Below are 24,509 nucleotides of genomic sequence, written 5' to 3'. Positions count from 1 at the left end.
CAATGGTTCCTACTCTGTCACTTGATTCTGGGGTGAATAGGGATTTACAGATTTAATCAGGGGCGAAACTTTCACTGGGGACGAGGGACATGTCCCCACCATATTCTGAAATTGCATCCCCCCCAGTTTTATAATTGGAATGTGACACAAAACGAGACAAGGATGTGCTTTAGGACCATGCAGACGCCTCCGAGTGGTCAGGTTGGCTGTTTTGAGAGTTTATTAAAAAAAAATATATATAATAATAAATTATGTCCCTCCCACTTCTAAAACCAAAACTGCGCCCCTGGATTTAATCCACATTATATGGGCAACAACTGAATTGTATTTTGTCCGGAGTACCAGACAAACTCTGATTGATGGATCATGATTGATGCGCCATTTGATACATTTACAATTTCATTTTGAAACACTAAAATGAGTAGCATTGTATTATACCTTTGTCACTCTAACAACGTTTACATTCAGGCAGTAAATCACAGCTGTCATTTGCGTTTTACAACTGTATGTATATTATTAACATGTAAGAGACTTATACAAGAGGCACACACTTATGCATGCATTTATTGTAATAATGTTAATAAAACTCGCATCCTTTTTATTATAGCAACACTATTTACGAAGTTGCATCTGCATGCTATTCGGGGAACAAAACTGGTGGGTCATAATTAAGGTAGCAAACTTCCTGGAGTTGCTTGCCTGTAAGAACTGTGGGGGGGGAAACAAAAGTATATAATGGAAGAAGTCTCAGAGTCGTCATTTTAAAGTTATGTCCGGGAGTCAAATCGATTCTCTGAGTTTTAAATGTTGAGGAAATCAATCACCCAATGTCTCGAGCCACTAGTACCGGTGGGGTGCACCGCAGTCTACCGCGGCGACGGCCTGCCATACCAGGCCACCAAGCGGCCTAGTGTCATATATAGCTAGCTAACTTGCCGAATTACTTTAGTCAACAAACGTCGTTGGCGTACATGATATGGCAATTGAAAATGTATGTATTCAAATTGTTCGCTAACTAGTTAGCCAGTCGTCGTCTTTTTAGGTAACGTTAGTAAACTGCCTTAGCTAGTTAACTAGCTACAGTAGCTAGCTCAGTTAGCTACCAGCTGGCTGTGTATGATTGTACTGAGCTGGCTATCTAGCCAGCTAACACAGTTTATGAGCTCCAGTTTTTAAAGTGTATTTATTTCCGTGTTGGGTCCGCCAGTGTCTTGGCAAGTTATGTCATGCAATATTATTTTTTAGCTGTTTCTTCGAGTGCGCGTGTTATGCATGTTTTAGCTATTTATTTATTTGATTTTAGAACATCTTGGTTTTAATGAGTAACGTTAGTTAGCTAGTTAGCGATGTCTTCCGCCGATATGCTCGAAACGCCACCTGGATATCCCTTTGAAGAAATAGATTATGTGGATATTGAAGTTGAGGAGGTAAGTAGCTAAAAAGCTATATATCAACAACATTCCATTTGATTGGCACGTGTGAGGTCATCCTCTTATGTTAGTGGCATGACCATATACATTAAAACCAGGTCATGACGCTGAAGTTGCCACAATGCTTTATCTCAATTGTCATACTAGCTAGTTCTACCACGCAAGGAATGTTTGTTTACTCTGGTTTTGAAAAGCTTGTTAATTAAACATGACCATTAACTATGTCACTATAGCTATGCCCATTCATCAATGAGTTTGCCCAAGCTATAGATAGACATGATAGAGAATAGTCAGTTAGCTAGCAACCTATGTTCCAAATCGATTTGGCAGTTCTTCTTTTGATTATGTAGCGAGTTAGTTAGTTGCAGTTCCCCACAGGTGGGCCCTACACATAGACATAAGACCCCTCTCCATCAGCTGATGTTGACTGCGCACATACTGTGATTGATATGCTGGATTGTGTAATGGAACTTGCCCACAAAAAATAACGACAGTGTTAGCTAGGCCTAATATATCCAGGTGGAAAGTGGATTTAGTATTGTCATGATTATAAGGGATTAATAACAATGCATCCAACACACTTTGCTTATGTTGTCTACCTCTTCTCTTTCAGGTCGTGGGGAGAGGCGCTTTTGGTGTTGTCTGCAAGGCCAAATGGAAAGGCAAAGACGTCGCAATCAAGACAATAGAGAGTGAATCTGAAAGGAAAGCATTCATAGTTGAGGTACTGTCATATTATACTGGGCTACAAGTAGAGATGTTCTGCAAAGTGGTGACAAGGCTGTTTATTACAACTAAAGGAAACCAATCTTGATTGTGTTGTCTTGTCTCCCCTCCCTAGCTGCGGCAACTTTCACGTGTGAATCACCCCAACATTGTGAAGTTGTATGGCTCATGCAATAGTCCAGTAAGTCAGCTTTTAAAAACTCCAATATTTCAGTGTGTTATAGCCTATGGTTTTGCCAGTTGTTGTTGTAAATACCTTGGAACAGTACATTGTTAGCCTTCTGTTATTCTTGCCTAATGCTAATTTTCCCATCTAGGTCTGCTTGGTGATGGAATATGCTGAAGGGGGGTCCCTGTACAATGGTGGGTCTCTGGGCGATTATGTAGGATGGCCTACTGCACTACCACAGTAGACTTGGCCATTGACATGGTTTGTAAATTAGTGCAACACATGCCTTGCCATACCAAACAAGTGGAAATATTGCAGTCAATGTGTCATTAACTCCAATACCCACATGCAAACTATTCTCTTAATAAGCCCACTATTGTCATGATTCCTTAAATAGCTCACTATTACATTGGCCAGTCCTTGCACAGTGACCTGCGAGTGGAGTATCAGAGTTAGGAAGTGTAAATGGCCTTTTACCTGCACAAGCACTTTACCCCCTTGTCTCCTGTTATCCCTCTGAATCTCTATCAAAGGAATATTTTAGGATCAGTAAAGTCGACGTTCTTAGTTGTGGTTGTCAACTTTGAATACTTGAAACTATAACTTTGATGTTATTCGGTGGTTATCTGTGTATTTGAATGGTGTATGCCTACTCTCTTAATTCTTTGTCTGACATGTCTGTAAGAGTGTGTTCTGTGCAGTGGTGTAAAGTACTTAAGTAAAAATTATTTAAAGTACTACTTAAGTAGTTTTTGGGGTATCTTTACTATTTATATTTTTGACTACTTTTAATTTTACTCCACTACATTCCTAAAGAAAATAATGTACTTTTTACTCCATACATTTTCCCTGATATCCAAAAGTACTCGTTAAATTTTGAATGCTTAACAGGACAGGAAAATGGTCAAATTCACGCACTTATCGAGAGAACATTACTTGTCATCCCTACTGCCTCTGATCTGGCGGACTCACTAAACACAAATGCTTTGTTTGTAAATTATGTCTGAGTGTTGGATTGTGCCACTGGCTATCCATTAAAAAAAAAATAAGGAAACCTGTGCCTTCTGGTTTGCTTAATATAAGGAATTAGAAATGATTTATACTTTTTTTTGTTTTTACACTGCTGTTTATTATCTATGCGTAGTCACTTTACCCCTACCTACATGTACAAATTACCTCGACTAACGTGTACCCCCACACATTGACCTTGTACCGGTACCCCCTGTATATAGCCTCGTTATTGTTACTTTTTATTTTATTTTTTACTTTAGTTAATTTAGTAAATATTTTTTAAACTATATTTCTTGAACTGCATTGTTGGTTAAGGGCTTGCAAGTAAGCGTTTCACGGTAAAGTCTACACCTGTTGTATTCGGCACGTGACAAATACAATTTGATAATTTTTTACTTTTGATACTGAAGTATATTTAAAACCGAATGCTTTTAGACTTTTACTCAAGTATTATTTTACTGTGTGACTCACTCACTTGAGTCATTTTCTATTAAGGCATCATTACTTTTACTCAAGTATGAGAATTGGGTACTTTTCCCACCACTGGTTCTGTGGATGAGTGTTTGCATTGGTTTCGAGGTCTCTTGTGGAGATGTGTGTTGCATGTGTTCTGTGTTTATTTGGAACTCTCTGTGGTAGTGACTGTGTTCTCTGTCCACAGTGCTGCATGGTGCTGAACCCCTCCCCTGTTACACTGCCTCCCATGCCATGAGCTGGTGTTTTCAGTGTTCCCAAGGGGTCGCCTATCTCCATGGCATGAAACCAAAGGCTCTCATTCACAGGGACCTCAAACCACCCAAGTATGCTCCTCCCCACCTCCTCACTCTCTGTTGTCTCTTGTTTCACTGCCCATAAAGTGGCTTGCTCTGCCACTCAAAGTTTCATTTGCTAGTTGTGTGTTGTAGCCTATGTTGTACTATGCAATAGCGTGAAATGCGTTATCTGACTTTTTAAAACCAAAAGAGCATAGCATTTGTCATCCTCTAGTCCTTTGTTATGATATACCAATGTTTGTTTATTTTTTTTATCTGGCATCAGTAGTGAGACCTTAGTGTTTTCATAGTATGCCTCTGACTGAATTGCTTAGAGTAGCTGTACCGGGTCCAGAGGTTATTTATTGGGCTCTGACAGGGAAAAAGTCCCTGGCAGTGGCAGGGCACTGTGGGAATGACCAGCTGGTCCATTTCCTAGAAACCTGTCCAGAATTTACTCCCTGGGAAGAAATGGGTCAGGCCTGTCGACCACTGGCTGAACTCACAGGCTACTTCCCAAATGGCAACCTATTCCCTTTATAGCACACTGCTTTTGACCAGGGCTCATATGTAGTTAATAGGGTGCTATTTGGGATGCTACCACAGAGTGCTGTTAACCTAACCTTCATGTCCTTTGTGTTACACAGTGGGTGCTGCCAGAATATTTGTGTGGTTGTAGAGTTCTTTTCTGTAGGGGATTTCACTTCTCCCTCTTGTATGTTTAAAAGTAAGAATATTACTTGCTGTATTTCCTTTTTCAGAGTTTTTTATGATTAGAAATGTTTGCCTTGAATCGAAATTGGATTTATGAAGTGTTTGTAACCCAGTAAGACCTCAGCAGCCTCTGGTAGTTACCTTCACGTATTCTCACACGTCACCAACCTCTGAAGTTCACGTCTAGCATTAGAGTAGATCTTTGTTTCCTTGTTTGTTTTAGTCTGCTCCTTGTTGCCGGTGGCACCGTGCTGAAGATATGTGACTTTGGAACCGCGTGCGACATACAGACCCACATGACCAACAACAAGGGAAGTGCAGCTTGGATGGCCCCTGAGGTGTTTGAAGGCAAGCATGAGCTGCATGGGGCGCTTTTGAAACGCATGCAAAGAGATGTCTGTCCGGCCTCTGTCTTAGAAAGCCCTTGTTCTCAGATTTGTGCGATCTAAACAGGTGTAGCCTTTTACGAATGCGTTCACCTAGAGTTCATTGATAGTCAAGTGTTTAAGTGATAATACTGTTAAGACCAGAGGGTTTATAGTAGAGCTCATGTCTAGTGATGGAAGTGCTCATTAATTGTAATAGTGCTCCGCTTTCGATTTGTCACTCACTTGATCACTGGAAGGCACTGCAAACACGTAGATGCCATAATTTCTCGAAGCACAATTTATCCATCTTTTGTTAGTATTCTCTTAATTTACAAGTCATTCATATCTTGAGTGGTATGCATGATTGTTGCACACAGACTTTTAGGTGAATGCAGTGTTTCACCGTTAAATTAAACGACTTAAACCAGATATAAAGTATGTAGAAAAAATGGAGCTATATATTTTTAAATAAGATAATCTTTAAGAACTACCAAATAAAAACAAGACAGTCAGGGAGAATCTAAAATTCCCAATGATTTTGTTATGTTTGAGTCACTCAGATAGCATAAGCCATGGCAAAATGTGTAGAATTGCAGGAAACTAGCTTTTAAACAGCAACATTTTGTCTCTACGCTAACTTTGCCACCGCTGCTGAAATAAATCCTAGGAGAAAAACTGGAATGGAAGGAAAGGTTTCATCCCTGAGAGAATGTAGCATTTGAGTCTATGCTCTCGGGTGGTAGCCTAATGTACTTTGTTTTACAAAACACATTGAGGCGGTCAGGAGGAAACACAAATGAGGTAGTCATTATCTTGTTTGTTGAGGGAGTAACATGACTCCATGCAATTAAGCACCTCACATTTGCCCCCAGAATGACCTTAAAGCTAATTTGCATCACAGGGAGAAATGTTTTCTAAAGGCCTAAGCAGCACATCAACTTTAAGGCTGAGAACCAAATGACACTATTCCTTATATAGTGCACTACTTTTGTCCAGAGCCCTGGTCAGAAATAGTGCACTAAATAGGGAATAGAGTGCTATTTGGGACATAGCCCATAACGTGTGTGAAGAGCAGTTTAATTCCGCCGTAATAGCCACAGTAATTATGCATCTCCGGAGAGGCCCTGAAGTAAAATTGCCTCCTTATTTTCATCACATTTGTGGTCTAAAGGTGCAGACCAAATAAAGGCTTCCTGTGCTTTCCCATAAACATCCCCTCCCTCAACACTCCTCACTTAACTGTGCCTCAGAGAATTACCTTTCATCAGTCAATCAGAGCTATGTCAAGCCCATAGTTTTTTTCCCCCCCCATCTGAAAGGCCCTGAGTGGAGCTCTTTCTCTCCTCTGTGCTTTCAGGCAGCAATTACAGTGAGAAGTGTGATGTGTTCAGCTGGGGAATCATTCTCTGGGAGGTGATCACGCGCCGGAAGCCCTTTGACGAGATCGGTGGGCCGGCCTTCCGCATCATGTGGGCGGTGCACAACGGTGAGTCCAAGTGGTGGGGGTGGAGGTTGGGGAGGTGAATTCGTTCATGGTGGTGCTGACATCGCCCTGGTGTTTCAGAGCCAGGTCCCCAGTGAGACCTGCTGAGAGATTAAATGAGTTACGAGGCTGACGGTGAAGAGCAATTAAAAGACACTCGCCTGTGAGGCGCTCCCCGTGGTTTCTTCCATCACACACAGAGTGATGGCGCAGAATGCTAACGAAACACTGACTGTCTGAGAGCAGGAGCACACCTGGGGCCACGACACTGCTGCTGCGCCTGTTTCTTTGACACGTTAGCAGAGCCTCCACAGCAGGGCTGTCATTTGCAAGTGTTCTTCGTGTTTTGTACTGCAATGAACTTTCTGGAACGTCCTCATGTTAACAGATTTGAGTTTCCATACGTTTTACTGTGACTGTTTGTATTCATAGAGATGAATATTGATTTAATGTATCCTTATCTGTTTGTGTTGACGGTGTTCAGGCACCCGGCCACCGCTCATCAAGAGCCTTCCCAAGCCCATCGAGAGCCTGATGACCCGCTGCTGGTCCAAAGACCCCTCCCAGAGGCCCTCCATGGAGGAGATAGTCAAGATCATGACCCATCTTATGAGGGTAAAGGCCCTCCTAGACACACACTCATACTCATAGAGATGCATTAAATGAAAGATTGCTTGACCAAGATGGCCGTCCTGCAGTCATTGACCGCCACAATGTCCATTCCAGTGTTCTTTTTAATTATATGCCCACACTAACCCTGGATGCATGCAGGACTCTTTCCATGGTGTCCTGTTCTCAGACTGCTTATCTACCGGTCAGTGTTGGTAATGGCACCCTTACATTCTTTGTCAACCTCTTTTCCAGTGCTTCCCAGGATCTGATGAACCCTTGCAATACCCTTACCAGTATTCAGATGAAGGACAGAGTAACTCGGCCTCCAGCACAGGTATTTCACTGAGTTTTGTTGTTTTTCATGATTGTGTTTTGTATTTTTCTTGACGTATTTGAGATGCTCCTATGCTGCCGATTGGGTTATTGTTGAGCTGCAGGGCTCCCTTGCAAAAGAGACCTTGGTCTCAATGGGACTGCCTGCTAAAATAAAGGTTAAATAAATAAATAGAAATCTATATCCTTGAAATAATGGAAGCTTTTTTAACCTGCACTATAGTTTTACCTTCATGAAACATCATTGATGTAATGTGGAATATTACGGAATATCTCCGTTGTCTCACTACCTCTCCATTGGGTATTATAGGTTCCTATGTGGATTGCACTAGCAGCAAGAGTGACACAAACATGGAGCATGGGTACTCTCAAGGGAGCAACGACACAATCAAGATCAAACCTCAGTTTGCACATCAGTTCAGGCCAAAGGTAAAGCAGCAAGCTGTACTGTACATTGCTAGCCATTTCTACCACAACAATTAAACTGGAACAATTTACTTTGTCAAGTGACTAGAAAGAAAAGGTAGACAAATTAAGGCAATTACGTGTGTTGATATAAACAAAACGATTTACACAAGCCTCATATGAAAGTAATCATGGTCATTTTGAAGTAATCATCAGTACTCTAAACCATAATTTGGTGACCTAAGTGAATAATAGTAAAATGTACAGTATCTGTTTTGTCTGTGCTCTCAGGGAGACCCATTGCGAAGCCTGCCTCTGTCCAGAGGGGGCAGTGTTGAGAGCCTGTCGGGGCGAACCCACAGCCTGGTGGCCTCCGAGAGCAAAAGAATGAGCGCAGACCTGTCAGAGCTGGAGCACAGGGTGCCTTTCGCTGCTGCAGGTAACGTCAGAATCTACAACCTACATACCCCACAATGGATTATGCAAGAGGACCAGTATAGGTCTACATATTTTTGTAACACCCACACACTGCTATAGAGTATGAAGATCAGTGTTGCGGGTAACAATGTAATGTTTTGCGGTAATGATTAATATAACGGAGTTACCGTTCCAATTTGAGTAATAATATTACAGTTACTGATCAAATAAATGGGTATTTACTTTTGCTATCATTCCCTTCCTATTACAGGTATTGATCTTAATACATTTGTGATTTATTCCCTCTTGGCGCAATATAAAAATATAATGAATTTGTCTTCTCACCAAGTTTCTGTTTATACACACACACTTTTAATAACTGTGGGGAGATGAAAAATGGCAGAAGCATCTAAAACGTTGACTTTGGTAGGACAAAATGACAAGAATATAACTGTAAAATGTTGTGCCCAAGCGAGAAACACGTTTTCACTGCTAGAAACACGACTTCCAATCTCTTGAAGCACTTGCAAAGGCAACACGCCAACACAAAACTCTTAGAGGAAGACCCCCGAGATCTGACCACTGCTGCTGAAGATTACTGTAGGCCAGTGTTCCCCAACTGGCAGCCCTGTTTTTATTTGGCCTAGAGTTTTCTGAGCTAAAATAAATGAAATAAAAGATATATACGGTGCCTTCAGGAAGTATTCATACCACTTGGCTGATTCCACATTTTGTTGTGTTGCAGCCTGATTTCAAAATGGATTAAACAGATTTTTACACACAATACCCCATAATGGCAAAGTGAAAACATGTTTTTAGAATTTAAGTTGTTGCTAATTAAATACTGAAATATCTAATTTACACATTGTAAGTATTCATACCCCTGAGTCAATACTTTGTAGATTCACCTTTGGCGGCGATTACAGCTTTGAGTCGTCATCAGTATATCTATCAACTTTGCACATCTGAATTTGGAGATTCTCTTCCTTGTAGATTTTCTCAATGGGATGGGGAGAGGCGGTGAACAGCAATCTTCAAGTCTTTGCACAGATTTTCAATGGGATTCAAGTCTGGGGTTTGGCTGGGCCACTCAAGGACTTTCGCATACAGCCAAAGGGCTGAATGCTTGAGGTCATTGACCTGTTGAAATGTAAATCTTCCCCCGAGTCTAAGGTTGTTTGTACTCTGAAGCAGGTTCTCATCAAGGATTTGCCTTTATTTAGCTCCATTAATTGTTCCCTCTATCCTTACCAGTCTCCCAGTCCATGCCGCTGAAAAGCATCCCCATAGCATGATGCTGCCACCACCATGCTTCAAGGTAGGGATGGTGTTAGGTGCGTAATGAGCTGTGCTATGCATTCAGGCCAAATAGTACATTTTTTGTCTCATCAGACCACATTATCTTTTGCCTTATGCTCTGAGTCTTTCACGTGCCTTTTTGCAAACTTCAGGCATGCTGTCATGTGCCTTTTTCTCAGCTATAGCTTCCGTCTGGCCACTCTCCCATAAAGCCCAGATTGGTGAAGTGCTGAAGAGACTCATGTCCTTCTGGCATTTTCTCCCATCTCAGCTAAGGAACTCTGCAGTTCTGTCAGAGTGGTCATTGGGTTCTTGGTCACCTCTCTGACAATGTCCTTCTAGCCTGGTTTCTCAGTTTGGTCGGACGGCCAGCTCTAGGCACAGTCTGGGTATAACATTTCAACACTCTAGAAATAGTTGTATACCCCTCCCCAGATATATGCCTCGTCCCAATTCTATCTCGGAGATCAACGGCCAGTTCCTTGGACTTTCTGCTCTGACACTGTCAACTGTGGGACCTTATCTAGACAAGTGTGTTTCTTTATAAATCATGTCCAAACAATTGAATTGGCCACAGGTGGAGTCCAAGTTCTAGTGACATCTCAAGGATGATCAAAGGATATTGGATGCACCTGAGCTCAATTTGGAGTGTCATAGCAAATGTTTGTGAATACTTTTGTAAATGAGAATTCTGTATTTCCTTTTCAATACATTTGCAAAAATGTCTAAAAACAATTTTTCCTCTTGTCATTATGGTGTATTGTGTGTGGATGGCTCAGAAAAAAATATTGAAATCAGGCTGTAATGCAACAATGTGGAATAAGTCAAGGGGTATGAATACTTTCTGAAGGCACTTTTTCAGTACCAGTCAAAGGTTTGGACACACCGACTCATTCAAGGTTTTTTTCTTTATTTTTACTATTTTCTACATTGTAGAACAACAGTGGAGACATCAAAACTACAAAATAACACATGGAATCATGTAGTAACCAAAAAAGTGTTAACTTTTTAGTGACAGGGGGCAGTATTCGGAAATTCAGATGAATGACGTGCCCAAATTAAACTGCCTGCTACTCGGGCCCAGAAGGTAGGATATGCATATTATTAGTAGATTGGGATAGAAAACACTCTGAAGTTTCTAAAACTGTTTGAATGATGTCTGTGAGTATAACAGAACTCATATGGCAGGCAAAAACTTGAGAAAAAATCCAACCAGGAAGTGGTTTGTAGTTTTTCAACTGATTGCCTTTCCAAACTACAGTGTCTGTGGGATCATTTTGCACTTCCTAAGGCTTCCACTAGATGTCAACAGTCTTTCGAACCTTGTTTCATGCTTCTACTGTTACTGGGGAGAGAATAAGAGCTGTCTCAAGCCTGAGACCAACGAGTTGTTTACTACGCAGGCGCACCGTTCCTTCTTTTTCCTCTGTAATGAATACGCTATTGTCCAGTTGGAATATTATTGAAGATTTATGTTAAAAAGACCCTAAGGATTGATTGTAAACATCGTTTGACATGTTTCTACGAACGGTAATGGAACTATTTTGACTTTTCGTCTCGGGTTTTGCTCTCGCGCATTATGCCTTTTGAGATTAGTGATCTGAACGCGCGAATAAAACGGAGGTATTTGGATATATAAATATGGAGTTTATCGAACAAAACGAACATTTCTTGTGGGAGGCCTGGGAGTGCATTCCGATGAAGATCAGCAAAGGTAAGTGAAGATTTATAATACTATTTCTGAGTTTAGTTGACTCCAGAACTTGGCAGGTAACTGTATAGCTTGCTTTGATGGCTGAGCTCTGTACTCAGAATATTGAACAATGTGCTTTCGCCATAAAGCTATTTTGAAATCTGACACAGCGGTTGCATTAAGGAGAAGTGTATCTATAATTCTTTCAATAACTGTTGTACATTTTATCAACGTTTATGATGAGTATTTTTGTAAATTGATGTGCTCATTCACCGGAAGTTTTGGGAGGCAAAATATTTCTGAACATCACACGCCAATGTAAAATGGGGTTTATGGATATAAATATGAACTTTATTGAACAAAACATACATGTATTGTGTAACATTGAGTCCTGGGTGTGTCATCTGATGAAGATCATCAAAGGTTAGTGATTAATTGTAGCTGTATTTATGGTTTTTGTGACACCTCTCCTTGCTTGGAAAATGGCTGTGTGGTTTTTCTTGTTTAGGCGCTGTCCTAACATACCGTAAATTCCGGACTATAAGCCGCAATTTTTTTCCCAGGCTTTGAACCTCGCGGCTTAAACAATGACGTGGCTAATATATGGATTTTTCCCGCTTTCAATTTTTTTTTCTCCAAAAAAACACATTCTGTAACGTGCTCAGTTTTTTGGCGGCATGAAGCTTTCATTAGAGCAATGAAATTGCCGAATGGGTTAAGGTCAAACAACTTTTTTGTTTACTGTTTAGATTAAATCGAGCGCTCTCAAACTTCATCATTCTGATTACGGTAGTCATTTTGTCACCCTCATCATGGCAAAGACACGGAGAAATGCATATGATGCAGCTTTCAAGTTGAAGGCGATTGATCTGGCTGTTGGAAAAGGAAATAGAGCTGCTGCACGGGAGCTTGGTCTTAATGAGTCGATGATAAGACGTTGGAAACAGCAGCGTGAGGAATTGACTCAGTGCAAAAAGACAACTAAAGCTTACTGCTAATTATTTTTTTGTTACAAGCCGTGTTTCGTTAAAGCCTATTTATTTTTGTTACAAGCCGTGTTTCGTTAAAGCCTGTGTAAAGTTAATTTGTTTCAATGTACCGGTAGGCACCTGCGGCTTATAGACATGTGCGGCTTATTTATGTTCAAAATAAAATAAAAACATTTAATTCAGTGGGTGCGGCTTATATTCAGGTGCGCTTAATAGTCCGGAAATTACGGTAATCTAATGTTATGCTTTCGCCGTAAAGCCTTTTGAAATCGGACAATGTGGTTGGATTAACGAGAAGATTATCTTTAAAATGGGATATAATAGTTGTATTTTTAAGAAATTTTAATTATGAGATTTTTGTTGTTTTGAATTTGCCGCCCTGCTATTTCACTGGCTGTTGGCAGTGTGTCCCGCGGGCTAGCGTCCCACATGTCCCAGAGAGGTTAAACAAATGTTAGAGATTCTTCAAAGTAACCATCCTTTGTCATGATGACAGCTTTGCACACTCTTGGTATTCTCTCAACCAGCTTCACCTGGAATGCTTTTCCAACTGTCTTGAAAGAGTTCCCACGTATGCTGAGTACTTGTCGGCTGCTTTTCCTACACTCTGCGGTCCAACTCATCCCAAACCGTCTCAATTGGGTTGAGGTCGGGTGATTGTGGAGGCCAGGTCATCTGATACAGCACTCCATCACTTTCCTTGGTCAAATAGCCCTTACACAGCACAAACCAGTTGGGATGACGGTATTGTTGCAGAATGCTTTGGTAGCCATGCTGGTTAAAAAAGTGTGCCTTAAATTCTAAATAAATCACCCACATTGTCCCCAGCAAAGCACCATCACACCACCTCCATGCTTCACGGTGGGAACCACACATGTGGAGATAATCTGTTCACCTACTCTGCGTCTCACAAAGACATTGCTTGTGTTTCTTGGCCCAAGCAAGTCTCTTCTTCTTATTGGTGACCTTTAGTAATGGTATCTTTGCAGCAATTTGACCATGAAGTCCTGATTCACACAGTCTCCTCTGAACAGTTGATGTTGAGATGTGCCTCTTACTAGAACTCTGTGACGCATTTATTTGGGCTGCAATTTCTGAGCCTGGTAACTCTTATGAACTTATCCTCTGCAGCAGCGGTAACTCTGGGTCTTCCTTTCCTGTGGTGGTCCTCATGAGAGCCAGTTTCGTCATACCGCTTGATGGTTTTTCCGACTGCACTTGAAGAAACTTTTCTGGATGGACTGACCTTCATGTCTTAAAGTAATTGATGGAATGTCGTTTCTCTTTGCTTGTTTGAGCTGTTCTTGCCATAATATGGACTTGGTCTTTTACCAAATAGGGCTATCTTCTGTATACCACACCTACCATGTCACAACACAACTGATTGGCTCAAATGCATTAAGAAGGAAAGAAATTCCACAAATTAACATTTGACAAGGCACACCTGTTAACCTGCATTCCAGGTGACTACCTCGTGCAGCTGGTTGAGAGAATGCCACGAGTGTGCAAAGCTGTCATCAAGGCAAAGGGTGGCTACTTTGAAGAATTTCAAATATAAAATATATTTTGTTTTGTTTAATACCTTTTTGGTTACTACATGATTCCATATGTGTTCATAGTTTTGATGTCTTCACTATTGTTCTACAATGTCGGAAATAGTAAAATAAAGAAAAACCCTTGAATGAGTAGGTGTGTCCAAACTTTTGACTGGTACTGTGTGTGTGTGTTACATTTGTTTTATTTTTATAACTTGGTATCTGTTCACAAGTATTCCCACGCATAATAGAGAGACGTGATCATATACAAATGTAAGCAAGGTTTGAAATGATTGTTTTAGTCAAATATTCTATATGTTTGGGCTTCTTGCGGTTAGTTTGCAGTCTACAATTATTTGTAATTATGTTCCAATCCCTCGAACGTCCCCTCAAGAAAAATTTGGTTGAAATTAGTTGACGATCCCTGCTTTAGGCCTACCTCATCCAAACAACCAAGACTTGATTTGAATTGTTCTGGAGGACACATTGTAACCGATGGAGAGCTCAACAAACTTGTAGCTGGGTATGTAGTTGAGGAAATGCTGCCCTTATCCACAGTAGAATCTGTCATTATTGGGCAACTTTTAAACTTTTTTTTTTAAATGTAACCTGTATTTAACTAGTCAAGTCAGTTAAGAACAAATTCTTATTTACAAGGACGGCTTACTCCGGCCAAAACTGGACGACGCTGTGCCAATTGTGCGCCACGCTATGGGACTCCCAATCACGGCCGGATGTGATACAGCCTAGAATTCGAACCAGGGACTGTAGTGACGCCTCATGCAGTGCCTTAGACCGTGCCTTAGGCCTATGTAATGTTGACATTGTTTACATTGAGTGAGGACACAATGTTTTGGGGGCGTAATGCAAAAGTAATATAACAAGTAGTGTAACTAATTACTTTTCCCAGGGAGTAATAAGTCAAGTAATTTGTTATTGTTAAAAAAGTAATAGGTAATATATTAAACATTTTTTTTTAGTAACGACCCCAACACTGATGGAGATACAGATTCTGTCACATTGAAGATGTGCCAAAGATATAGTCCTCAGAGATGCACATATGAATATGCAAATGTTTTACATAAACTGCCCATGGCGTTCTGTGAGAGATCGATAGATACATGCATGCATACATACATACAGTAATCTTACATCAGCTACTGAAGTGGGTTTCATCCCAATACGAGAGATGGAGAAATATCTATGCCATTAGAAGCGAATATCATGTCTCCTTCTCCGTCAAACTGCATGCCTCACCCCTCATATAAATGCCTCCATATGCCCCTCGGCACTGGTGCCAATCATCTCCCCTCCCTCACACAGATCGAAGGCTGAGAGGATGCCTTGTATTCATCATCAGCCCTGTCATGTCAACATTTTAGGCTTTGGAGGCAGTCAAATACTGTTTGGCATGAAAAAGCTATAATTAAGTCTCTTGTCAGGGTTTTCCCTCATGCTTTCTTTGAGAATGTTTTTGCGATATCAATTATTTTCAACATTCCATGTGTTATTGTTGTCAATGGTATATCATATGAATAATAATCATGTATTTAGCTTTAATCTGTATATCCTCAACTCTTCAATAGTTAAATCAATTATGCTGTAGTTACTGTGTATATTACAATCTTCAGAGCCATCTATCTGATTTGATCATCTTTTCTAAGTGGATTCATAATAAATATTCATTTTAGTACATTCAAACTGCTTGCTGCGTGTAGCTGAATGCCTAACATGTCTGTGCTGAGACTTCCCATGCCGGGCCTAAATCGGCATCGCTAGCGCTGTGATGTCGAACCAATCAACTGACCACAGTACGCATGCTTCCCGTGCAATGTGCATGTACTTTTGTGCTCTGCATGCCAGTAGAGTCCAGAGACGAGTGAGGGGGAGAGGGCACCGTCCGACATGTATGCTCCAGCTTTGGGCCCTCTCTCTTTGTCTGCATGCATGTGTACGCCAGCTGTGTGTGTGTGTGTATGTGTATCTGTTGCAGCACGTCCCCAGTATAAACGAGGCCACCGTAAAACGGCGTCATTTGGCACCATTCTGGACGTTCCCAAGATCGTCTTCACAGGTACCAGTGCGGACCACCAGGCTACCTGGTGCCCTGGGTGTAGCTGGCTTGACTGAACTGAATCAGCGGGTTCCTCTGTTTGCTCTGGGCTCTGACACTGCTGTTCCTGTAGTGTCTGTTACTCCAGGTATCACAGCCTACAAGGGTCACTGGCTCCTGTAGGGGCCAACTGGCCAAACACCTTATACTTTGTCTTTGCTTTTTCCATTTGAATTGAATTATGGGGATATTAAAAAACGAAATATTCCCCAATCTAAATAAGTCATTATTTTATGAATGATGATAAACCTGGAGTAACACAGAGTTCTCTTTCCTCGCTTGTCTTTTGTGAATTTGACAAGATGTTAAAAGGGGCATGAGTTAACATGGTGGCATTCTTATTGGGGTTTCACCCTCTAGCCACAAGGTGCTGATGGAGCCATTTCAATTCACATAGATCCGTCTTTTATTCTATTTATCTAATCCAGATTCATGGATGAATCCAGACTTGAGTTAGCCTGGTGCAAAACTAATAGAATAAACTCTTGATTTAGGGGCACAGACCGGTTATCTAATCAGCATATTTGCCATCGGAGAGGAGGGGGGTGAAATTGGTGTGATAAGATGCATAACTCATGGTCCTGTTTGTCTCTCAGATGTCGTTCTGCTTATACTGCAGGCAGGGAGGGAGTAAATCAGTTGGCTTGGTTGCTAGCTCCCCTCTCAGCTCTCTCCTCTCAGCTCGTCCTTGTCTCTCATGCATAGAGGACGTCTGTTAAAAGCTCTGCGAATATATTTTTTGCTTCTTCTCTTTACAACCATTAACTTTGTAAAAGTCATTTTGATTAATTTCCCTCACGTTGTGGGTCACACAGCTATTATTACCATCCGAGATAAGGATGAAAGAAATGGGGACAGCAGCACTGGATATCACAGTCCTTTTCTATTTAGGAAGTAGGAGCTGTATAAGACATGTTGAATGAGTAGTTAATTAAACCGAGTGACTAAGGGAGAGGGCTGACGTAAGGGGATATTAAAGGTATGACAGGGTTGTTATCACTGTATGTGGCACACCTGGATGTCACTCATTCCTCCAGTTCATTTGACACCAGTCTCTATTTAGTAGCTCAATTACTACGAGGCGTTACTTGATTTTTTAAAAAACGTTTTGGATTGGCATTCTAATTCAAATGTCTTCAGTTTTGTATCGTAGTCAGCTGGACCTTAAAATGCCTATAGTCGCCAAGTATTCTTTTTACACGCAAAAGGACAATAACAGGAACTTTTTCTGATGTATACGCCCTAGAGCAACAATCACTGCAGTGACAGATGAGCATGTGTCTCAATCCAACGTTCAGTGTATTGTTTCTGTGTGTCTCTGCCTGTGTGTCTCTGCCTGTGTGTCTCTGCCTGTGTGTCTATTGGTTTAAACGTGTTGTGCTATAGATATCTCCTACTTTGGAGAGGTCAAGTTAAAATCCCAAGACCATTAGACCAGTACTTAGACCAGTAAATAGACAGAGGGGCAATTGCCCCCATCCCTGTTCCCTGTAGTGCCACATTTCGCAAACCTACATTCCTGGTAGTTTTAGATGTTAGGTTCCATACCAGGATTTTTATATAAAAAACAACTATTTCAGGTTTGTCATATTGCAATGTCATATTTCTAGCAACTGACTTCAAATGTCCCAAATGTAATATTTGAATGGTTACCATTAATGTGTCCCACATTGCAGTAGTCGAAATTGTATTGTATTGTATGGGTCTCTGAGATTGACAGCATGGAGTGTGCGGGAGGGTAAAAAGACCACAATGCTCTCATTGACAGGTAATTTCCAGCAGCTTGATATTCCAACAGTAAGACGTGACTCTGAAGACATTGTTCAAAGTTCTCTGGCAGAGATGGAACTAATAATATCTTCAACTGCCAGATGGCTGGAATTTCTCCTGTTATTCTGAAGATGCCATGCAGGTCAGAGCCAACCTCAGGTTTACCTTGGCTGGGGATTAATGAGGAAGACTGCAGGACAGGGCCAGGCCTGCTAGTCTTGTCTGAGACCCTACAATGTGCTGTGAGCCCTGAAATAGCCTAGTTCCCCATCACCAGCCCCACCAACCCAAACAAGCAGATCTGCACAAACACGTGACACAGTGAGGCTTACCTATTCATGTGGTACAGTAGGTGTGGTCTGCAATGGAGTGGTGGTGTTTGCGCGTGTGTTGTGCCGTGTTAGTGTAAAGGTTGGGGGGATAACTGCTGCTCTATGGTCACGTTACGGCCATGCCATAGCACATGTTGACAGGCCAGGGAGTCGGGGGTTAAATCTGTGCAGCTGTCCTGGCTCTGTGGATTGGACCCCCCCTCATCCCACACCACAGGCAGGCAGACAGGCAACAGACAAGTCCCCCTGGAACTGTCTCTGGGTCTCGCTCATGTCCCCCCCCCTCTATTTCTTTTCTCTATCTCTCCCTTTCGCTCCATCCTTTCCACAGCCTCCTGTGAGGCGCAGAGGCGTAGATCTGTACAGGACCTCCCGGGGATCTGCACAGAGTCCAGCCAGGTAAGATGCTCTGCAGTAGAACAGGGCCTGGGTTGTCGAGTGTAGCACCGTACAGAAGCCTTTCAGAAGCCTTTCATTTGTTTTCCTTTTTAGAGTGGTATAGTATCTTCTCTCCCCTCTTTGGATTGTTTTGCATTTTGACTGATCACCCCTATCATGTTTTGCTTGCTCTCGGAGGATTTGATACATGCTCGGTCAAACAAGGTGTCCCATGGGGGGGAAATGCTACAGGATGTGACGGAGAATACTGTTTGATATGTCACTTTTGAGAAGATCAAGATATTCCAGGTGTAGGAAGAACATTGTCTCCCCCCCCCCTACGGACAACCTTCAAATAAGCCCCTACATCCTTGCATTCTTAAACGTTGATTTCTACAGTATATTTTGTTAAAAGGCACACCTCTTCCTGTGCAGCGCTATGCGGTAGCAAAGTTCACTGAGTTTAGTAAGAAACTAGACTTTGGACGCGGATTTATTTATTCTTGTGCTCTTTTGTGAATTAGGAAAGAGAATATTTTGATGAATTCCCAATAGCGTGACAGAGATGGTGGTACCTCTGATTTTTCTTCTGTGTTTCTCTCTTGCGGAAGTGTGTACATAACCACAGACAGACTTTAGACCTTGTTTTTCACCCTTTATACTTGACACTTTTTACTTGACAAACTAAGCATTGTTTTACCCCAGTGGAACAGGCTCAGGATTGCCATGTGGGTTTCTGTTGCCGCTGTCATTGTTGACTTTGCTTGAGTGTCAGATGTATGCACCATGGACAAAAACAAAAGGGCCATTTCTTCTATGAGTGATTGACAGTGTTGTTGGCCTGTTACAGGGGCTGTATGCGTGATTGACTGTGTTGTGGTCCTGTTACAGGGGAGTAGGAACAGCAGCAGGTCCTCCAGTCCCAGTGTGAGGATGATGCCGCCTGATAAGACCAACAGCAGAGGGTACAGCTTCTCTCCCGATGACCCCACAGGTATAGTAGTCTACCTCTGTCTCTCAAACATGCTCATCTCTACAGCTACTTCTACAGATGAAGCTGGAAGGAGTTTGGTACATGTAAAAAATAATAATAATTTGATTAGCAAATTCACTCATACTGCCCATGTTCCTTACTGTATTATCCTATATTGATGCTGGTGCTCAACTTGTTGCTTAATGTAAGATCCCAAGTCATTGTATCCCATTCCCTTTGTACTGTTGAGAGACGAAAAAGTGAAGGTTGGCGTTTAGAACCAGTTTGATTGAATGAAGTCAGCGTCTCGTGTTGGTTGTGTCACCCTCTCACAACCCTGAGTGCTGTAATGGCATCAATGTCATTGTGGATGGGGGCCTAAATCACTTGAGCAGGTTCTGCAGACATTACGTAATCCTCATCAATGATTTAAGGCGCTGGTCTCCTGTCACACGGAGCCTGAGAGGGGCGGGGACACTGACACAGGTCTATTTCTGTTGAAGGACTTCTGGTGTCTATTGATAACTGTGTGCCTGCCCAGTCGACTCATCTTGCACCGCCTGGGCCTGTGCTGGTGTCACTGTCAGACCAAAAACAAACACAAGTCTTGCTCTCTCCTGCCCAGATACCAACGGCTCAGACAACTCCATTCCCATGGCATATCTCACTCTGGACCACCAGCTGCAGGTAGGGTTCCATTTCATACCGGACCTCCCCCGACCCTGTCCTGCTAATGTTAAGCATTCTTTTATGCCACAAAACAGCTTGATCCCACTCCCATCCCATTTCAAGTGCTTGTCTGACCTGTCAAAATTGGCCTCGAGATTGGCCATTTGACAAACTCTTGATTATTTTTCTTTTGTAGATTGCTATATTTTGTGTTTGAATTCAAATGTTGAGGTTTTCCCTCTCAACTATGTTTTCAAGGACACTGAAAATTGACTGTATTAACTCAATTAGTGCAGGGATTACTTCTGTTGTCAAAGTGAGAAAATGATGCTATCTCAAAAGCGGAATGTCTTTATAAATACCCACCGGCAACGGCGGTGAGACATGTTGTGTATTTTTAAAAGCTCCGACGATTCTGAGAGCTGATAGAAATACATTTTGCAATACATCTAACTGGCTATAAGCTCCCTAGATCAATTAATGACAACATGCGTGGTTTATTTTCAGCCCCTCGCTCCTTGCCCGAACTCCAAAGAGTCCATGGCCGTGTTTGAGCAGCACTGTAAAATGGCCCAGGAGTACCTGAAAGTGCAGACAGAAATCGCCTTACTGATCCAGAGAAGGCAAGTAGTGAACCCTTACTGTACCTCTCCATCTTGTCGGGCAAGCGTTCAGCCACTACCAAAGTGCTGAGATAATACGCTATTTGTTCGTTCTGGGTTGTTTTTTTAAGGGGACTGATGTGGTACTGCAGTGTCTAATGTAAATTACCTCTTGTACTGTAAGCCCTGCTGAATGTGACCATACACACATTTTTGATATAAACAGTTTAAAGAACATCTCCCGTGTTACGGGATGGGCTGTCTTGTGACTAACATAACAAGCAGCTCCATCGGATGTGTAACACGTATTTAGACTTGGGCGTATGACTATGCAGAAGGCCACCCAAAGGGATTTACTGAATTTCGATGACAAATCCAAGGCAGACAGGCCATCTATGCTGTGGAAGTCGAGCGCAGTGGAGCAACTGGCTGTGTTTGGCTAAAGAGCTCAGCTCATATTTATAGACGATGACTTTAGCAAGGAAACTACCGTGTTTGTGGAGTCAGCGTTTTTCTCACGCGAGCTATCCGATGCTTTGGTGCTCCTTTGCATCTCTCTCCAGCCTCTGTTGTGCTTATTGTGAAGTGCCCCTGTTCAAGCACAGCTGAGTAATTCACCATTATCGGAATAAAGGCCCAGTGTAGTCAAAAGCGTGATTTTCCTGTCTTATATACATTTCCACACTATGAGATGCAAATAATACTGTGAAATGGTGAAAATGATGATCATGCCCTTTTAGTGTAAGAGCTGTTTTGAAAAGACCAGCTGATATTTCAGCCTGTTTTGGTGGGATTTAGTTTTAACCTACCTGGTGACATCACCATGTGGTAAATATACCAATGGAAAGAGTTCCAAACCTCTGCCAATAACAGCTAGTTTTCTCTCCAATCAGAGCACTCTGACCGTGATGAGTTAAATTCTTGCTTGAGAAAGTGTGCATTGCTGAGAAACTATATTTGTTTTAAATAAAAACTGTAACAAATCAACAATCACACAGAACATTTTTGATATTGAGACAAAGCCGGCTGCATTGGGCCTTGTAAATGCAACAGTTTCAACGATTTTACCCAGTTACAGTTCATATAAGGAAAAGTACATTTGAATAAATTACTTAGGCCCTAATCTATGGATTTCACATGACTAGGCAGGAGCGCAACCATGGATGGAGCTAGGCCCAGCCAATGGCCCAGCCAATCAGAATAAGATTTTCCCCACAAAAAAGGCTTTCTTAAAGACAGAAATACACCTCAGTTTCATCAGCTGTCCGGGTGGCTGGTCTCAGACGATCCCGCAGGTAAAGAAGCCGGATGTGGAGGTCCTGGACTGGCGTGGTTACACGTGGTCTGTGGTTGTGAGGCCGGTTGGATGTACAGTACTGCCAAATTCTCAAAAATTATGTTGGAGTCGGCTTATGGTAGAGAAATGAACATTAAATTATCTGGCAACAGCTCTGGTAGACATTCCTGCAGTCAGCATGGCAATGGCGCACTCCCTCAAAACTTGAGACATCTGTGGCATTGTGTTGTGTGAGAAAACTGCACATTTTAGAGTGGCCTTTTGTTGCCCCCAGCACAAGGTGCACCTTTGTAATGATCATGATCATACTATTTTTGTGCATATGGAACATTTGTTGGCTCTTTTATTTCAGCTCATTAAACATGGGACCAACACTTTACATGTTGCGTTTATTTTTGTGTGTGTATAATATTATAATAAATAAAAAATGTATTGTTCTTTCTGTTTGCATTTTTACCTTTTTTGCAATGTGCTTCTCTTTTTAGTAATGTTCTTGTTATCTGATGTAAGCTGCAGCACTGCAGTTCAGTTTTCCATATTGTAAACTGCTCAAGTCCACCATTGTGGCAGATATATTTGTATGTGTAAATAAAACCAATTTCTATCTCCAGGAAAGAGTTGATCGCTGAACTGGACCAAGACGAGAAGGACCAGCAGAACACGTCCCGCCTGGTCCAGGAGCACAAGAAGCTGCTGGAGGAGAACAAGTCTCTGTCCACCTACTACCAGAAGTGCAAAAAGCAGCTGGAACTGATCCGTGCCCAGCAACAGAAGAGACAGGGCACCTCGTGATGGGCCACGAGCTGGCCGCCACCTGGATCATGCTGCAGAGACACACAAACAAAGTGTCCCCATGTCATATCCCCTGTTCTCCTCTCCTGCTTCTGCTCTGTCCGGGGTCACCTGTAGTCTAGTCTGAAACCCAGACCCTACCTTCAGAAGAATTGACACTATCTCCTCCTCCTCCCTCTGCCCCATGACAACTATGATCTCAACCTAGGTGCCCACGCCTTCACCCTGTAGGTTCCAGTGAGTGGATCTTGTTTTACCTTGTACTGTAAAGAGACCTGTGTTTTACTGTGTACCTGCATGTTGCGTTATAGACACACCCTGCTGATAACATGGAGCGGAATATGAGGTGTGCACTCAATCAAGCTGTTATGGAATGTCTCTCGCACATCTTTACAGTATATTCTTTGATAGCAGGCCAAAACAATCAGCATGCATCTGCTCTCTCTGCCCATAAAGAGGTTGGAGTCCTGGGGTTGCCTGTCCTGGGTTCAGTGAACACACTGGGCAGAGAGGTGGGCTTCTAGGCATCGATTGTCAGCCATCCTTTTAGTCAGGAAGCAATGCTTCTTGAGGTGTGTGAGCGTAGTACAGTAACTGCTGCTGCTTCTTGAAGTATGTGAGTACAGTAACTGCTGAGCCTGATTGGAGAGGGAGGCCAGTGAGGGGTGTGAAATGTGTTTGTCTCTATTGCTCTCAGGGCCCCTCGGACCCTCCCCTGGGCTGCCTGGTCAGTGTGTGTCCACCCCTCCTCCCATTGGTTAGTTTTACCCTGACCTGTCCTCCTAACTGGCCAATGGCCATGTGTCCTTGAGAATGTGAAAAACAGACGGTGTAGACAAAAAGTGTGAATTATGTGCAGAAGTTGGTGTTTTAATGAATTATGACCAGAATCTATTTGACTTATCTTTAAGTGTTTTTTTGTGTTTTTTTTTACCCTTTAATGCAAAAATAGCCACCCTTTTGGGGGGGGGTGAGCACAACCCCTTACAAAAGAAATCCACCACAACCTATCTGAAAGTATTTAATGTATGTTCTATTTATTTTACCGGGTGATGTATTTTACATATGCCTTGCACATCCATGATGTCTTTGATAAAAAAGGAAGGACTTGGCTTGTCACAAGTACCTGGATCGAAACATGGATTGAGCCTCAAACAGAGATTAAATATTGATAGTCTGCTTTCAACAACCACAAGCAAAGACGACAGACTTCTTTTCTCAACCTGTTTAATTAAAATAAACTATTTACGAGGTTCAAAGTGCAACATGTTTATCATGACTTCATTTTGTTTCCTTTTGTTTTTTTCCTATCCATTTTGGTGTTAGGAATTATACTTTTATCTGGTATGGGAATGCAGAGATGTACAAGAGGCCTATCCTTCGCCTTTATGTATTTTGTTTTTAGTTCACATGTTGCCTTAGAATTTGATTGCTAGATTTTAAAGTATTTGACTCATTTTTTCATTCCTTTTTTTGCGGGATTCACTTACGCCTCATTTGAATGTAATGGACAGTCAGTCAGTGAGAAAGGTATGACTTTTGTTTTGAGGGAGAATTGTATATTATGCCAATGGTTTACCAGGAGGCTGATTGTCTGGTCAAATGAATGATGTCAATAGGCTGCAAAATAAATCATGATATCTGTCA

General features: G+C 41.9%; 1 protein-coding gene across 8 annotated transcripts; it reads left to right on the top strand.

Moving 5' to 3' along the window:
- Positions 1–628: 628 nt before the first annotated feature.
- On the top strand, positions 629–24,509 carry LOC100196829 (mitogen-activated protein kinase kinase kinase 7). Of its 8 annotated transcripts, none has more exons than XM_045720771.1 (17): positions 629–1,427; positions 2,044–2,154; positions 2,272–2,337; positions 2,474–2,519; positions 3,998–4,136; positions 5,026–5,150; positions 6,528–6,656; positions 7,138–7,268; positions 7,518–7,599; positions 7,909–8,027; positions 8,295–8,442; positions 15,930–16,010; positions 18,483–18,550; positions 19,421–19,523; positions 20,006–20,189; positions 20,679–20,794; positions 22,682–24,509. In XM_045720771.1, the coding sequence occupies exons 1-16, from the start codon at positions 1,347–1,349 to the stop codon at positions 20,755–20,757; spliced, it is 1,692 nt and encodes a 563-aa protein (XP_045576727.1). In that variant the 5' UTR covers positions 629–1,346; the 3' UTR covers positions 20,758–20,794; positions 22,682–24,509. The 8 variants fall into 8 exon arrangements, with proteins under 8 accessions (XP_045576727.1, XP_045576728.1, XP_014060453.1 ...); XM_014204978.2 differs by having other exon boundaries at positions 635–991; positions 20,128–20,189; XM_014204977.2 differs by having other exon boundaries at positions 637–1,427; positions 20,128–20,189.

Source organism: Salmo salar, chromosome ssa06 (assembly GCF_905237065.1).
Source record: "Salmo salar chromosome ssa06, Ssal_v3.1, whole genome shotgun sequence".
NCBI classification, from domain to species: domain Eukaryota; kingdom Metazoa; phylum Chordata; class Actinopteri; order Salmoniformes; family Salmonidae; genus Salmo; species Salmo salar.
This window is presented reverse-complemented; position numbering and strand designations above follow the sequence as displayed.